General features: G+C 35.9%; 2 protein-coding genes across 2 annotated transcripts; one reads left to right on the forward strand and one right to left on the reverse strand.

Moving 5' to 3' along the window:
- Nucleotides 1-7,296: 7,296 nt before the first annotated feature.
- LOC128244805 (phenylalanine--tRNA ligase, mitochondrial-like) lies at nt 7,297-13,234 on the reverse strand. The gene is made up of 6 exons (XM_052962886.1): nt 13,030-13,234; nt 10,727-11,264; nt 9,667-9,829; nt 8,921-9,052; nt 8,530-8,690; nt 7,297-7,777 (listed from the first exon to the last, which is right to left on the reverse strand). Exons 1-6 carry the CDS (start codon nt 13,041-13,043, stop codon nt 7,493-7,495), a joined length of 1,293 nt encoding a protein of 430 aa, XP_052818846.1. The 5' UTR covers nt 13,044-13,234; the 3' UTR covers nt 7,297-7,492.
- Nucleotides 13,235-13,281: 47 nt separating this feature from the next.
- Nucleotides 13,282-17,158, forward strand: LOC128244806 (LYR motif-containing protein 4-like). Its single transcript, XM_052962887.1, has 3 exons — nt 13,282-13,405; nt 14,485-14,605; nt 15,202-17,158. Exons 1-3 carry the CDS (start codon nt 13,323-13,325, stop codon nt 15,277-15,279), a joined length of 282 nt encoding a protein of 93 aa, XP_052818847.1. The 5' UTR covers nt 13,282-13,322; the 3' UTR covers nt 15,280-17,158.
- Nucleotides 17,159-17,223: the final 65 nt, after the last annotated feature.

Raw genomic sequence — 17,223 nt, forward strand, 5'->3', positions numbered from 1 at the left:
AAATGGGCCATAACTCCGTCAAACATTCATGGATTGTATCCAGGGTCGAACTTGACCTGCATTTAAAAGTGTTTAACACGCGATTATTTTTTAGTTCATTCTTCCTGTTATAAGTTAACGTCCGGACAACATATTAGGGCATATTGTACATTTCAAAAGAAAATGATGGTGTTCACAGCATAACACGTCAATGAAATTGTACTTATATTGCCAACCACAAGACATTTTTGAAACTGAAGGTTATGTCGTCTCCGGATGTAATTCTTTATACGCCACCGAAGCTTCTTAAGCAGAGAGCAGGAGTCGAGAAAAAAAATCACTCCCTCCAAGAAAACGTAAAAAAATGTGAACGTTTGAAAATTGTAGCCTAAATTACAACTCATCCGAAAAAGGCATGTTGCGTCCAAAGGAAAAAGTTAACGGAGCACAATTTAGACAAATATGTAAACGCATTTGACGGCGAACATGTAGGCTAAATACGCGCGGAAAATGGAAAAAAACTACGCCTTTGAAATAAAATGACAAAGCTCCATGTTTGGAAGTTAAACAAGGATGATAGGGTGAGATTACCGACAGGGCATCAACACAAGTTCCATCTATTTGAAAGAGAATGAACTCATACACAAACACCCGCGCCCATTAAAAAAAAAAGAATGGATGAAAATCTAACACTTAACTTATGTTGGCAGTATTGCAAATATAGAAGTTTGAAAGCGATCAAGGCCAACGCTGGTCAGTCCGTGAAACTTGGTATTAGCTCGCATTGAGTTCCATTTGATCAGCAAGTGTCGTTTATTTTTATTTTCAAGTATAAATCATTTTAATTATAGATACATGTAACGAGCTTACGATTGAAGTTTTAAAGCGACATGTGTGGTTTACAAAATTTCGTGTTAGTGCATTAAGTTTACAAATTCAATTTCATTTATCTTTAACTCTTCAGATTCAATTGTGTGATTGCATAAATTAAACGGCAATGTATCTTTAACGGCTATATATCAGAAATTTTGCAGCCAAACCATTCGAAATAAATATCGCGAAGGTATTCAAAGATGTCAAGTAAACTCAATTGTCATAACTGCATGTTGTTTATTGTCGTAACAAGTAAACCAATTCCATTAGTTTTGAAAAATTACGCGCTATTAAATCATTCTAGATTAAATAAAACTGTCTCGATGTATAAAAGAAAAGAAAATGAAATACATTTCCTTTGTTGAACATCTTGTGTTGTATGAATTGAACTGAGAGAAAGATTCAATTAAAGGTGCGATAAAATATTGTATATAGATTACTGCTGTATATTAGACCATTGATGCCCTCAGATTAAAAGAAATATATTCTCGTTCGACATCTTCCAGTATTGGCTCTTTTTGCCGCCTGATGTTGTCAAGTACTAAATAAGGGTACGCCATTCGACATTCAATACTTTGAGTAATTGCTGCATCGCTATTTAATTTCACCAAGAGAATTCAATCTTGTATTGTGCTCGTAGGGCGATGCCTTATTTATATTTATTTATGGTGCCAAATCCATAGAAATTAGATATTTCAAAGATGGTCATTTACTGAAAGCGTTATGGGTTATAAAAGCCCCAACTGATTTTTCATTTGCCAGCCGCAAGTGTAAGCCTAGCATGTTGGGAAAAAGTTTGTTTTCGGATATTCAATTTTTGTACTTACTTTGGATTGAAATCCATTTTTAACGCAATGATTTGAAATAAATGGATTTAAATACTGTTTGAGTGTGTGTCCTTACAGTAAAAAGCTACTAGTCAAACAATTCGCTCCTATTTTCATTTGATCTGAAATGGAGTCTTCTCTCGTTATCTTTGACAGAACTCTATGCGTTTACCCAATACAATACAAGTAAAGCTTTTAATATGAAAGTTACCGTACAAAACGATGCATTAAATGTCAAATTTACCATCCTGATAATGTCATTGTTTATACATACAATGTAATAACCTAACATATCGGCGCCATATAAAATATTCGGATAGCACAAAACAGAAGATGGTTTGAGTTTAATTGAAAGTAATGCCGAAAAGAGATGACAGTACATGTGATGGAGAGTTTAATCATCACCAAAGATTTCCAAACATAGAAGAAAGGCGAAAGGACATGCGTCAAAAATCTAAGGATCAATTGCAACAGAATACGAGAGAAGCGGATTTAGTTTTCCCACCCATAGACGACCCGTCGCGATGGAATAATTTTCGTCGCGGGAACTGCTCGTATGTGAACAATCATAAATCATATTTGAAACAAAAAGGATACGATATAAGTGATGTTTATTCTCTTAATCGGCATCGGGACGCGATAGATACAAAACAAACTTTAATTCAACAGTCACACCTTTCTTTTAGTGATTCGGATCTAAACACAATAGCGAAAAACAACCTGGGTCAAAGAAAACCTACTCGCACTCGTCGAAAACGTCACTTTCTATCAAGCTCCATAAAAACAAATGTGTGGCGACCAAATGACTCGACGAAACTAGTCGACATGAATGTACAGGAGTATATTCGGGATTTAGACAATGAGGCCCGCACAGCGGGACATATCCGTGCGGAAGCCGCGAGAGGACACCGTTTCGGAAAGGTATTAACCCGGGCGCATCTCCGTAAACTACTGACGCAAGAACCCATCGTGGTTCCTGGGATGTACAACGAACATACAGACGCTTTACATCCTTACTTTGACAATGACAGCTAGTTGCTCAAAAACTTGTTCAGTGTATGCGTTTCATGCTTATCCGGATACTTATATCAATTTTGAACAAACGAAATTTAACTTCGCTAATGAAGGTTTTACCAGCATTGTTATTTTAACCTATCATTGCATATACATAAATTCGGGTCAAGGTTTTCCGAATACTAGTAATATACGCAACGACATGGGATTGTTTTTGGTTACGACCTCTCAGTTGTAGTCCGTTTTTGCTCCGTGCATTTAAAGTTGATTTATTGTCTCTACTGTCATGTTGAAAATGAAATATGGAGCTCATTAAATGTCGATTAACGGTTATCAGTAAATAAGTGTGTAAATATCTGTGTTTTTTCTCTTTCACTGGCTCATCATTTAAGTACTTGGATGCAATTTCGTTGTACGGGATGTTCAAAGTTCAAAACGTCATTCCAAATCACCTTCAAGTAGGTCATAAATAATGTATTGTTAATGCTTATGGATGTGTACATTTGTTTTGAAACAATTGAAAAATGAAATCAATTCTTAAAGTTCAAGAGTCTTTATGTTGAATGATCAATGATTCACGCACTTTCTTTAGTCCACCTGCAATGCACGAAGCTTAAAGGGGACTCGCTCATGTAAAATGTTTTGTATGACGAAACCAAGTGTGGAAAAACGATATGGAGTGTTAACACTAAGATACTGACTGATGGAACCCGTCAACAAATGTTGATAACCAGATATATGCTCACATATTGTGTTGAATAGCGCTAGTAATGCAATTCAACAAAATGCTTAAAGTCTTAGTTATCCTTCAATTTGTATACGAGTCCTTGTGGGCGTGAGGTTTTGATGTTAAATAAAAATATTTTTATACTTTAAATGTATTTTTTCCCCTGCAATTTCGGTATCAAATAGTAAAATAGCTAAAAAAGTATTGAGATGCATTACTAAGAGGGGGGGGATTTGGTGCCAAAACATAAGCGAGTCGGTTTAAGTCAAATAAGTTAAGGACGTATGCTACTACATTGCTCTGTTTGTTTCTATGAACATTGTCTCTTGAAACATTCAAAGAATGTGCGATTTCTCCTGACAATTACAAGTTTGAAATAAATAAGTCTTCAATAAGAGCATACGCCAGGTTTGAAAAAGGTTATGTCGATGCTTACTGATAAAATGGCTAGAGCTATGCAGAACAATTTGACAGAAGATGTTAGGAATTGTGTTTAATTAAAAAATAGAGGGTTTCGACAGTCAAATAGGTAAAATTTGAATGTATTTATGCTAACAATGTGTTTATTTTCTATGAAGGCCGGAGGGTAGACTTGTTGGGCTGCAAGAGGGAAGAAGGGTATTTATAAAAATAGCAACTTCTTCCAGTACGAATTATGCTTACTAATCTATTTCCTGAACATGCTGGATGCAATTAAGTATTATACCACTCATTACAGATTCTTTATATTCCAAATCTTCTTATTTGGCATCAGTTGTAATTGTTAATTAATGCACTGGAACAAGCTCTAAAAAGTAACAAGAGATGTTTGTCAAACATTATGCCACCCCCCACCTGAGCGCCATGTTGTCAGGATTATAGGACAATTGAATGAATTATACATGGACCGAAATGACAGCTGATTTGTCGCTGACATTGGATGCCGTTGGTTATGACCATTCAAAGTTTGAGGTTAGAGTGTGTTATGACCATGACCTTTGACTCTATGACCTCAAAATCCATAGGAGTCATCAGCTGGTCACCAAAAATCTAAATGTTAAGTTTGAGGGCCATGTGTGCAGGCATTGACAAGTTATCACACAGACAAGCTTTTTCGTTCAAGGTCACTGTAACCTTGACGTTTGACCCGATGACCCCTAAAATCATAAGGGGTCATCTACAGGTCAGACACAACTCCAAGTCAAGTTTGAGGGCCATGGGTGCAGGCATTGTCCAATTATCACTTGAAACATTTTTGCATTCAAGGTCACTGTGAACCTGACCTTTGACCCAATGAATCCTAAATCAATAAGGGTCCTGGTCAGGCCCAACTTACATGTCAAGTTTGATGATCATAGATTCAGGCATTTTTGAGATATCACTGGGAGAAGATTTGTTAACTTTTTTGCATTAAAGGTTACTGTGACCTTGACCTTGGCCTGATGACCCCCAAAGTCGAGGGGTCATCTACTGGTCAGGCCCTACCGTCCTGTCAAGTTTGATGACCATAGGTCCAGGAATTGTCGAGTTTGCTTTCAAGGTCACTGTGAACTTGACCTTTGACCCCTTAAATCAATAGGGGTCATCTACTGGTCAGACCCAACCTCCAAGTCATGAATGAGGGCCATGGGCGTTGTTGAGTTATCACTCGGGCAAACCTTTTATCGTTCAAAGTCACTGTTACCTTGACCTTTGGCTCAATGACCCCTAAAATCAATAGGGGCCATCTACTGGTCAGGCCCAACCTCCAAGTCAAGTTTGATGGCCATGGGTGCAGGCATTGTCGAGTTATCACTCGGACAACCTTTTACCATTCAAGGTCACTGTGACCTTTACCTTTGGCCCGATGAACCCCAAAACAATAGGGGTCATCTACTGGTCAGGCCCAACCTCCAAGTCAAGAATGAGGGCCATGGGTGCAGGCATTGTCGAGTAATCACACGGACAACCTTTTACCATTCAAGGTCACTGTGACCTTTACCTTTGGCCCGATGACCCCCCCCAAAAAAAAATAATAATAGGGGTCATCTACTGGTCAGGCCCAGCCTCCAAGTCAATTATGAGGGCCATGGGTGCAGGCATTGTTGAGTTATCACTCGGACAACCTTTTAACATTCAAGGGCACTGTGACCTTGATTTTTGACCCGATGAGCCCCAAAAACAATAGGGGTCAGTTACTGGTCAGGCCCAACCTCCAAGTCAAGAATGAGGGCCATGGGTGCAGGCATTGTCAAGTTATCACTCGGACAACCTTTTACCATTCAAGGTCACTGTGACCTTGACCTTTGGCCCGATGACCCCTAAGAACAATAGGTGTCATCTACTGATCAGGCCCAACTTCCATATCAAGTTTGATGACCATCTAGGCATTGTTGAGTTATCACTCTGACAAGCTTTAAAATTATTTTACCATAAAAGGTCACTGTGACCTTGACCTTTGACCTGATGAGCCCTAAAATCAATAGGGGCCATCTACTGGTCAGGCCCAAACTCCAAGTCAAGTTTGATGGCCATGGGTGCAGGCATTGTCGAGTTATCACTCAGACAACCTTTTACCATTCAAAATCACTGTGACCTTGACCTTTGGCCCGATGACCCCTAAAAACAGTAGGGGTCATCTACTGGTCAGGCCCAACCTCCAAGTCAAGTTTAAGTGCCACAGGTGCAGGCATTGTCGAGTAATCACACGGACAACCTTTTACCATTCAAGGTCACTGTGACCTTTACCTTTGGCCCGATGACCCCCCAAAATAATAGGGGTCATCTACTGGTCAGGCCCAACCTCCAAATCAATTATGAGGGCCATGAGTACTGGCATTGTTGAGTTATCACTCGGACAACCTTTTAACATTCAAGGGCACTGTGACCTTGATTTTTGACCCGATGAGCCCCAAAAACAATAGGGGTCAGTTACTGGTCAGGCCCAACCTCCAAGTCAAGAATGAGGGCCATGGGTGCAGGCATTGTCAAGTTATCACTCGGACAACCTTTTACCATTCAAGGTCACTGTGACCTTGACCTTTGGCCCGATGACCCCTAAAAACAATAGGGGTCATCTACTGATCAGGCCCAACTTCCATATCAAGTTTGATGACCATAGGTCTATGCATTGTTGAGTTATCACTCTGACATGCTTTAAAATTATTTTACCATTATAGGTCACTGTGACCTTGACCTTTGACCTGATGAGCCCTAAAATCAAAAGGGGTCATCTACTGGTCAGGCCCAACCTTTATGTCAAGTTTGATGACCATACGTCCAGGAATTGTTGAGTAATCACTCTGACAAGCTTTGGTCTACCGACGGACGGACCGACCGACCGACATACGGACATGCCTGTGCAAAGCAATATACCCCTCTTCTTCGAAGGGGGGCATAAAAAAGAGCACCACGAGCGGAACCGTCGAATGTATTTCTCAATTAAGGCATTCACTTCACAAATGAACTAGCTAATTTAGTTGGTAATTCGCGTCTGTTAAATTTTATCGAACTCATTTTTAACTAATTCTAGTATTGTTTCGATAGCGTTGGACGTTTGTTGCCATTGTGAAAGTACTTAAATGTTGGCCATATTTTAACAAGTACACAGAGATATTATTAGGAAACTTGATGGGCGTGCATATGATCACTAAGAAAATACATTTATTCAATGCTTATAGAAACATTTTTTTATGTGAAAACTGATAAAGATAAGTACTTAACTTATTTGGTTACATGGTACATTGGAAGTTGCTATACATGTGCGATTTATCATTGTAAACATGTACATGTACCACGCTTTGTGTTAATATCTTCTTTAAACAGTCTAGAAGTCATGTTATGGCCAACAATAAACTGTATGCACGATGATGACCACCAACAACGTCCCAGTCAACGCTGAAGGGTACAAGTTACAACAATACTTCTTTTTTTATATTCTAAAGATAATAAAACGCGTTCCAGATGGGATCCATAGAATTCTAGAAACATATCTACATTACTGTTTAAAACTGCATTTAAAAAGGACACATTCATGAATGTTAACATAATAAATCTTTTAATCATCACAAGTCAGTTTTAAACAAAACAAGTATTTCAATAACCATCATCCCTATCATCGTAGTGTGACATTCAACCTTGTCTCTGCTTCAGCCTTGATAAGCTTTGTTATTTCATCTACCTCTTCACTCTGTAGAGCTCGGCTCGGGTGACGGTAAATAACCCGGTAGCAGTGTGACGTCTTCTGTAACTTTGTGTAGTTGTAGACGTCGATAAGTTCCACTTGTTCGACGATGTTTCCCCCACAGGATCGCACTATGTCATAAAAATCATTCTCCTGGAATCCAGTAGGAACCCAGAAAGAGATATCGTTGTGGCATGGTGGGTGGGTGCTGAACGGCTGTAAAAAAAGGGCAGAATATTAATTGATTAAAACATTTTATACGCAATGGCCTTCATTAAACAAGTTTAAGTGGATTAAATATTTTTAGAAACTTATCTTTAGCAAAAATATTTTGGCATTTGTTTTGCTTTTTTGTGAGCATCAATGATTGCTTCGTGCATTTTGTGAGAATCAATGATTGCTTCGTGCATTTTGTGAGAGTCAATGGTTGCTTCGTGCATTTTGTGAGAATCAATGGTTGCTTGGAGCATTTTGTGAGAACCAATGGTTGTTTCGTGCATTTTGTGAGAGTCAATGGTTGCTTCGACTATTTTGTGAGAATCAATGGCTGCTTCGTGCATTTTGTGAGAATCAATGATTGCTTCGAGCATTTTGTGAGAACCAATGGTTGCTTCGTGCATTTTGTGAGAATCAATGGTTGCTTCATGCATTTTGTGAGAATCAATGGTTGCTTCATGCATTTTGTGAGAATCAATGGTTGCTTCAAGCATTTTGTGAAAACCAATAATTGCTTCGAGCATTTTGTGAGAACCAATGGTTGCTTTTCAAAATACTGTGTTTTTGCCTGCTTTAGTTAAAGTTTAATTAAAATGTACCCATTATAGTGTTCATATTAAATTCTTATCCTGTATAATCGTATAAGAAAAACAACTGGCTACAATCGCAACAGTGCTATTTAATTTACGTTATGTGGTGGAATTCAAGAAGTTTCATAATGAAAACCAAAATTAGAACTTATTGTCACAAACCTGAAATGTGATTGGTTTATCTGGGTCATCACTTTTGAACTGATCCAAGAATCGTGGATCTTTGTTCCAGAACAGCCGAATGTCTGGAATATTATACAGCTTCATGGCAAGTCGCTCCATGCCCATTCCAAACGCCCAACCGACCTTGCTGTCTGCTCCACCTTCAGTGTTATAAATGCGTTTTTAGCCATAAAACATCAATATTCATTCGAAATTATATAAAAAAATGTGATCTGCTTTTTTGTCAGCAGTCTTATATCACTGGATTCCAGTCTTGAAAAGATTGGCTTATTCCAAATAAAAAAATAAAATAAGTTGTCAAAACAGGAAGTGTAACTTTAGGAGGTATGTTGTATCATGGTTTGTTTATAATGACAACACCGTCACTTACATTCATTCAGTATCTGTTGTTGCATGACACCACAGCCCAGAACCTCTAGCCAGTCATCCTGGTACCAGATTTCTAGCTCCCATGATGGGTGGGTGAATGGGAAATATGCATCTACCCAACGAGTCTTGATGTCTGAAGGAGAGAAACAATTGGTAGCTATGATCTAAATCAGAAAATATAGCTAGTATGCAGTATCATCCCACTACAAGAGTTTTAGCTCCCTCTCATCCATCATGGGTGGATGAACAGGAAATTTGCATGCACACATGTATGGAAAGTTTATGTCTAAAACTACAAATCCAACAAGATAAACACTGATGCAGAGCATCAAGTTGGTGTGATAACATAAAAGAAAAAACATGTAGATCAGCAAACTTTATTTGTTTTTTACTTCAATGATTACATGTTAAGTATACACATTGTGTTAGAAATAATACTGATCTAATTATATACATTTTAATCTAAGTAAATCTGTGAGTGAATAGAAAACATGCATGAACACATCAATCTTATCATAATTAGATTTGTTAATTACTTTCTAACTGTATGCAAGACATAAGTGAATTTTATAAGGAATTGTTATCAAAATTAACACGTTAAGTGGTCACTGATAAATGGTAGATTCGCTAACACAGGGCTGGTTCATCTGAATCTATTAATTAGGCATAATTGAATTATATGAAACGTAAGTGGGTCAAACTCAGAACCATCAAATTTGCTCCACCTTAGCATATTGTAAATCTCACCTTTTCCAAACAGAGCAGAAGCAAGATCCTCCAGCGTGTTTTTCAGATGGGTTTGAACAGTGAGGGCGGCCTCCACCGTGTGTCCCGCCTGATTGTGGGGAGATAACTCGGTGTCTCCAAATAACTCCAGCAAATCTGGTTTACTAACATGATCACCAAAAAGCTATAAGAGAGAAGTTAGAACAACAAATTTACATAGTGGGCCGATAGTTCAAAACTTTGTTAAAGTTAACAACATTGTTCACAGCATTATTGTTAACTTTAAAAGGTGAACTCTTTTATGGTGTGCTAATATATTTTCATTAAACAAGTACAGCTGAAACAGGGCTTCCGTTAAAGGAAGTTTGGAAGTATATTACTCCCTAGAAATGGGTTAAAACTTCCAAAATTGATTCTTTGGAAGTAAAATAACTTCCATAAATTTGAAGAAAACTTCCAAAGTTGAAAGCTTGGAAGTACAAAAAATCAAAACCTTTTAGTCAATATTACTTTTATGGTCACAATTTCAATCAGTTTAACTGTTTTTAAGTAAAATTAATTATTACAATAGAAGTCTGTGTTAAAAAATAATTGAAAGAGATTGTATTCGGGAGACTTATACTTCCACATTTCAGTATGAAACTTCCAAAATTTATTGACAGGAAGTTCATACTTCCAGTTTCAAATTCTTAATGGAAGCCCTGGCTGAAACAGCTGTCTCAAATCTAAAAAATACTGCAGATCACATGTGTTTCCATTCAACTGCCAGTGCAGAAACAATTTTAAAGTTAACAACGATGATGTAAACAATGTTGTTAACTTTAACAAACAATCTGCCCAATGTTTCAAATTTATAAAATTATATAATAATTTATACCTTTTTCTTTACTCTTAAAATAAAAAAAAGTATGGAATGTGAATTTACTTTATTTTACATGTACTGCAATTTGAATAAAACGCAACTAACAACTAAAATATTCCAATATATGAAGCATACACCAATAAACAGATTACTGTGCACCAAAATCTTATTTTAAGGGATAAACTAAAACATTATGTCTAAAAGACAAGAATGTTTTACCTCAGTCTTGGAGAAGAGCTTAACCCCATCTACCTGGTGGAAGACTGGGTAATGACTTTTGTCTATGGTATCTCTTCTGTATACATCTCCCGAAATCAAAAAGGAATTCAATCCCGCTCTTATGAACTCTCTTTGGTGTGCAGTAGTATGAGCTCTTAGCATATATTCTGAATTCAGATAATAACTGTCTGCTTGGTTTCTGCTAGGATGGTTTTCTTCAACTAACAGATTATCAAAGTTCTGCTTAAGTGTTACAACTGGACTCTCATTGTCATACACAGAAAATATTGGATTGCCACGCTTGGTGAAACTTTTGTAAAAAAATGTTTTAATACGTTCATTTAACAAACACAATGGGTGATCCTTCTGTGTATGGAGGTTTGTTCCAACTTTTTCAAGTATTGAGGGTGTGGTATTTGTCCAGGAATCCACCTTATAATCTTTTCCCAGCAATGATGTAACTTTTTGTTCACCAACTGCTGACTGTTTACTTAGACACCGTAGGTGTTTCACTGGTGCCAAAACAGCCACAAGAGTTCTGAAATGAGAAAAAGAGAAAACACTGACGCTATAGATAAGGGTTGTAATCACGCTTTAAAATACGCCAATTATGATAAAGGATCAAACATCTGTCGTACTGTTACGAATACAAATTGTTATAACCGGTGAACCATTATAACGTATAAGTATCTCTTCTATTTCTATAGGCTGAATTTCCCTTGACAAACTTTATATTTTATATGTTTTAGTGTTTTAATTGATGTGCTTCGGACCATGCCTATCATGTATGTGTTTCCACTTCAATGTGCCAGCAGAATTTAACTGTCACCATTACACTTTATTGAATGATATCAATGTGTACAAAAAACAACAAAATTACATATATGGCATACAATACACTTAATCAATAATTAAATAATAATCTGAAGATCTGCACTTTTTCACATCATTCGTGAACTCAATGCAAGTCAATGTCTCAATTAAATTTTTTAAAACAATAACTTAATTTATACTTATAAATTTATTTAAGCTCAGTTGCGCGATGCTGATACAAAGCACTCTAACGAATGTCTTGGTAGAAACCAGTACTGGTGTCCTTTTTATGAGGCAACCAGAAAGAACCCCTCGTAAGCATTAAACCATCAACCTTTTTGGTAATTTCATATAATTATATGCCTATCAGGGTGTGACACCAACATTTAACCAATGACCCCCGACCCCAGTTTTTTGACAGGATCACCAACGGATGGCTGGATTATCCAACGGGTCACCACTTTCTTTACACTAAAAACAATCATTAAAAACAGTTTTGCGCTGTTTTCAGTATTGGGGCTAAAATGATGTCATCACTGAGTCATCAATCTCCTATATTGGAGTTGCTTCCGTTTAAAGCATTTGGACGATTTGGTACATGATAAATTTATCACAGCCAAGTGGTTAACACTAGACCATGCTAGTCTAAAATAATAGACGTGTTATACGGGATTCTTCCAATCCCTAACGTCTAAACGGGAATGTGCAAAAAACGGGGGTGTTTTAGAAATATTGAAATTGTTTTAAGTGAAGTATTTTATGGTTGAAATTGATCATAAAGAGTTATATTCATATTTCGCCATGTAAGTGAAATGTTATTTTGCACTAAACATGCATTAAAACAAGTTGTTTACCTTTCCAATAAAACGAAAGTTGACGGACACAGACAACAATTATGCGAAGGGGAACAACTCGATACAATCGTAATAACTCGGCCTCCTCTGACAAAGCTTCGAGATAGACCTCGTTGTACATTCATATTAACTCGGCCATGGCAGAAATGTTCCGAGCGATTTAAAACTGTGCCCTAGAGCCTTGCAGGTGCCCTTCATGTATATATCGTTATGTTTTGACAGAATGAAATGAAGAAAAGCTGTCAAACTCATAATTATAAGTTGGATATTTATTTTTTGTGTACGGAACTAATATAAAATAACATTATCTGGTAATATTTCTTGTTTTTATGATATTTTATAGACGCTATATGCTTTAACACGGAATCCTGATCGGAACAACTACCCACTTTTGATACTAAACAATTTGTACGTGAAGGATTTGCCATATCAAAAATCTAAAAAAATGCGTCAACGTACAATTGTTTGGACTATAGACCATGCACAAAAAACACCTAGGAACCGCAGTCAAACTCAAAATCAGTAGCTCGTGTAAATAATCCGGGTATTATTAATGTCCAAGTGTCAGTCATGAATCTCAACTGAGATACAGTTGTTTGCCAACACATTTTACAAAGAGTAATGAAAAGACATTACCTTCTTGAAAACATAGTGACACATGAAAAAGCACGGTTTCACGAAATGTCACCAGTGGGCGCTGCCATCTTTGACATCAATCGTCAAGGTTAATATTACGACATAAAATAATAATAATAAATGTTTATTTGTACACAGAATTTATCAATTTCCAGACAGGGATGATATCCTATGTATTTAAATATGTCGAGGGTTGAATTGACGTCAAATATTTTGAAATAAAGGCCATAACACTTACGCTATGTCGTTAAATCGCCGGTGTTTATGTAATTTTCTCCACACACACGAACAAAATGGCATCAAGTAGACGAGCGACTTTGAGACTGTATAAAACTCTCTTAAGAGAGTGTCAGAAGTTGAATTCATATAATTTCAGGTAAACATTAGTAATTTTTTCTTATTCTCTGATTGACGCATTTTTTTCTTTACATTCTCATTTTACTTTATGAGAAAGAAACAGTGACCTGAAAAAAAAGGTCAAAAAAAAGTTTCATTTTGTTGAAAAAAGTGGTTGGAACATGATCATTAACCAGAAATAAACCTGTTCTCTGAACATAATATAGTTTTAGAAAATGTAAAATATCAATACACTCCTATCAACCAAATGGATATTTTAAGCCGGAAATCCAACAAACTCGGAGGTCTAGGTAGGCAATTCATAATCAACCTTGGAATCTGTGTTTTTAACAAAATTTCAGTGAAAAAATAGTTTGCAATATCTGTAGATCCTTTTATGTGAGTTTGCCATGACTAGATGACTCCTATTGGTTTTGAGATCAGTAGGTCAAGGTCACAGTGACCTGGTTAAAAACGATATGTTGGCGTTGACCTTTTAAAGCTTCCAAAATGCTTTCCATTAAATAACTACAAAATGCTAGCATACAGGATTTTCATACTGAGTATGCAAATTTGTCATGACTCATAGATAACCCCTATTGATATTGCTTAGGGGAAACAGCCTATAGAATCAGTAAATTGCCCCCAAAAATAACTTAAAATAAATAAAGGTCACAGTGACTGCAGGTGAAAACAATTTCTTGGTCACCAGTCTGTACGTGGGACTTCATATTTAGTATGCAGGTTGGTCATGATCAGATGATGACGCCTACATGGTCTATATTGGTTTGTCTCTAGTACAAAAGTACACATTTCATGTCCATCATTGATTACACATTTAAGGGAGACAAGTGCTTTTTTGAAAAAGCAATCTGTAGTTTGAAACAGGTCTTCTAATCAGTTCTTTTTATGATTTCTGAAATGTTCGTTTATTTTTTCTAAAACATAATTCATTAAAAATGCAACAACAGTTTAATGTATTAATATAATGTGATTTAATGCTGAAATAATGGATGATGCAATTTGGTGTCAATGTAAGGAATAGTCTGTATAAGAAGCTAGCATTTAATTCATATTTTGTTTGAATAATTATTTATTCATGTCTGTTATTTTTTTCAGAACGTATGCTTTAGAAAAAGCCAAGTATGAGTTTCGAGCAAATAAGGCTGTTACAGATGGTGAACAAATCAGTACCCTTCTGAAGAAGGCTCAAGAAAACCTTGATATAGCCCGTAGACAGGTACCATCATAGTGAAATATATCATCACAGTGCTCTAGTTAGGCCAAGATAGCAGGGGAGGGGGGGGGGGGGTTCCCTGTTGCCCTTTTCCCGCCCCCTGCTGCGTTTTTTCTAATATTCCCTTTAATTTGACAGAGCTGCCTTTGATGATTCTTAAAGTAATACAACTAAACAGTTTTATACTATATCTGATAAAAATACACATAATTTTGACACTAAAGTAAAGATAACAGCTAAGGTATTCATAACAAGTTATAAGTCATAACAAGTTATAAGTATTGAAACTTGTTACAATACATACACAGTATGAATCAAACATAATGGCCCTTGCAAGTGCCCCATTAAGTCTCCACCCATTCAATGCGCATCAAAATGACTTTCTACCCTAGCACCCTGCCCTTTTCAAATCCTGCCTCGAGCATTGTCATCATACAAGATTTTGCATTTCATTAGCTTATAAATTCCATTGCACATTTAAGTTACATGACTTAAAAAAAGAGCAAGATGTTATTGCAACTTGATCATATACTAAAATATAACTATTAAAGAAAATTTGTATAATCATTGCAACTTGATCATATACTGTTATTCTTCAGGTTTTAGTCGGTCAGATGTACGGAGAAGGCCATCTGGTGATAGAAAATGCTGAATATATGGCTCACAATAAGACCTGATCACAGAGGCTTATAGTTCAGAAGCCAAAGACAATGATGTATATTCATGTGATATTAACTGCATTGGAAGGTGTTGGAAGACGGAATCTTTTCAGTAAAGGATATTCAAGAAATTGCTGCTATTTGTGTTGTTTTAAGTGATAAATTCTGGTAGTTTTGTTCACTTTTTAACAGAACTCGTTGCAAATTACAAGTACCGTAGTCTTTAAAAATATTGTTTCTCCTGTAATAAAAACAGGATGAAAAGAACATGTTATTCTAATATGCTTTTTTAAAGATCATGTTGTAATCTTTATTAATTTAAATGAGTGTTCTGCTGTGACAATTTGCTAATTATATGTATGATTCGTCTAGTCTATTTGCATGACCTTGTTTTTGATAGTTCATTGATTGATGTTGATAGCAAATGAAGTTAAAATGTTATTAATAACTGTTACAGTAGATCTAAAATGATGAAATAATCCTCGCTGTTACCTTCTTTTTTCTGGTATATACCTAATGTTTTCTAAAAGGTACTATTTTTGACATCCCTTCTCGCCAGTTTAATTATGTTTTCAAAGAGGTACTATTTTTGACATCCCTCCTCGTCTGAGTTTAATTCCCATTGGCGATTGTACCAGGAAGGTTATAAGGTATAATGACATGCTTGTTGTATGTATTATCATTGGATATTAAGCACAGACCTTAAAGACAGCATCTATATAAGGGATGTTCGTTAACATTTCTTTATAACCTCGTTGACACTCAGAGTCAAAACTAAAACTGAGGGAAATACATCAAAATTATTGAAGGTTTAATTGGGCTATAAATTTGTAAAGAAAACTCAACATATTATTTTTAATGAAGCTAAAAAATAATAGGTTTGTTTCCGGTTTCATGTCCCCAAAATAAATGTAGGATTTTTATATTTTATAAGGCAAATTGTTTCTTGAGATTGTTCTGTTAACAAAAACTATAAATGATTTGCTTAAAGCTGCACTCGCATAGATTTAATGTTTTGACAACTTTTTTTTCTTTTTTTTGTCATGGAAAGAGCAAATTTTTGCGTAAATATCTGCAATCCAGTGATAAAAGATTGCTGACAAAAGATCAGATAGCAGATTTTCATATTTCCATTTCAAAATTAATGTTTTATGGCTTGAACTGTTAGAAAAGGTTTAAGAAAAGTGCATAAAACATGATTTTAACTTAAATATAAAAATCTGTGATCAGATGTTTTGTCAGCAGTTTTTATGACTGGTTTCCATGCATTTTCGCATAAATTGGCTCATTCCATGACAGAAAATAAAAAGGTTGTCTAAACATTCAATCTGTGAGAGTGCAGCTTTAAGAACTTCTATACAATCTTACAGTGTTAGCATCACTGGTATTTTGATAATTAAAAACATTTCATTTTAAAAGAAAAAAAAGGCTATGAAAAGGTCTAGGGTTTGGGCGAAAAAAAATAGTGTAGGTCGGAAAACCGGAAAACTTTTTTTTTTACGCCTACCTGTTGTATATTACAGTTCCATTTTGTTTCAGCTACCTCAAAGTATTTTGCTTGAGATTTTTATAGCATGTAAATGTTTCAGAATTTCCTTTGTTTAAGAACCAGAAGAGAATTTTACTATAAAATTGTTAAAACTATTGCTTTAGTGAAGCTTACTATATATGTGTACAGTTTAACATTTACAATGATTTTAACCTTTACAATTGGTAAACACACAGTACCTTCAATTTTTAGTAAATAGATTTTACTATTTGATAATTAAGTTATTGACAAAATTCTTCCTCAAAGAATCCATTAATTTTGCACTAAATACATAATCCCAGTTATCTTGATGCAAAAGGTTTGCAATTTTGTATTTTATATAATCTGAAATAAAGAACATGAAGTGTGTTATGTTGTATCTTTCTGCTATGCCCTTTTTAACAGGTCAGTCTTTAAATAGAGATGGCAGTTTC

This window comes from Mya arenaria, chromosome 8 (genome assembly GCF_026914265.1).
Source record: "Mya arenaria isolate MELC-2E11 chromosome 8, ASM2691426v1".
Classification (NCBI taxonomy): domain Eukaryota; kingdom Metazoa; phylum Mollusca; class Bivalvia; order Myida; family Myidae; genus Mya; species Mya arenaria.

Bases quoted from the DNA above. Each gene is read 5' to 3' on its own strand.
- LOC128244805 (XM_052962886.1), bottom strand. The intron at 9,830-10,726 runs GTAAAACATTCT...TCTCTCTTATAG, and splicing joins AGCTCTTCTCCAAGACTGAG to CTTTTTGGTGATCATGTTAG. The intron at 9,053-9,666 runs GTGAGATTTACA...TCTCTCCTTCAG, and splicing joins TTCTGCTCTGTTTGGAAAAG to ACATCAAGACTCGTTGGGTA.
- LOC128244806 (XM_052962887.1), top strand. From the start codon at position 13,323: ATGGCATCAAGTAGACGAGCGACTTTGAGACTGTATAAAACTCTCTTA. The intron at 13,406-14,484 runs GTAAACATTAGT...TATTTTTTTCAG, and splicing joins TTGAATTCATATAATTTCAG to AACGTATGCTTTAGAAAAAG. The intron at 14,606-15,201 runs GTACCATCATAG...GTTATTCTTCAG, and splicing joins TTGATATAGCCCGTAGACAG to GTTTTAGTCGGTCAGATGTA.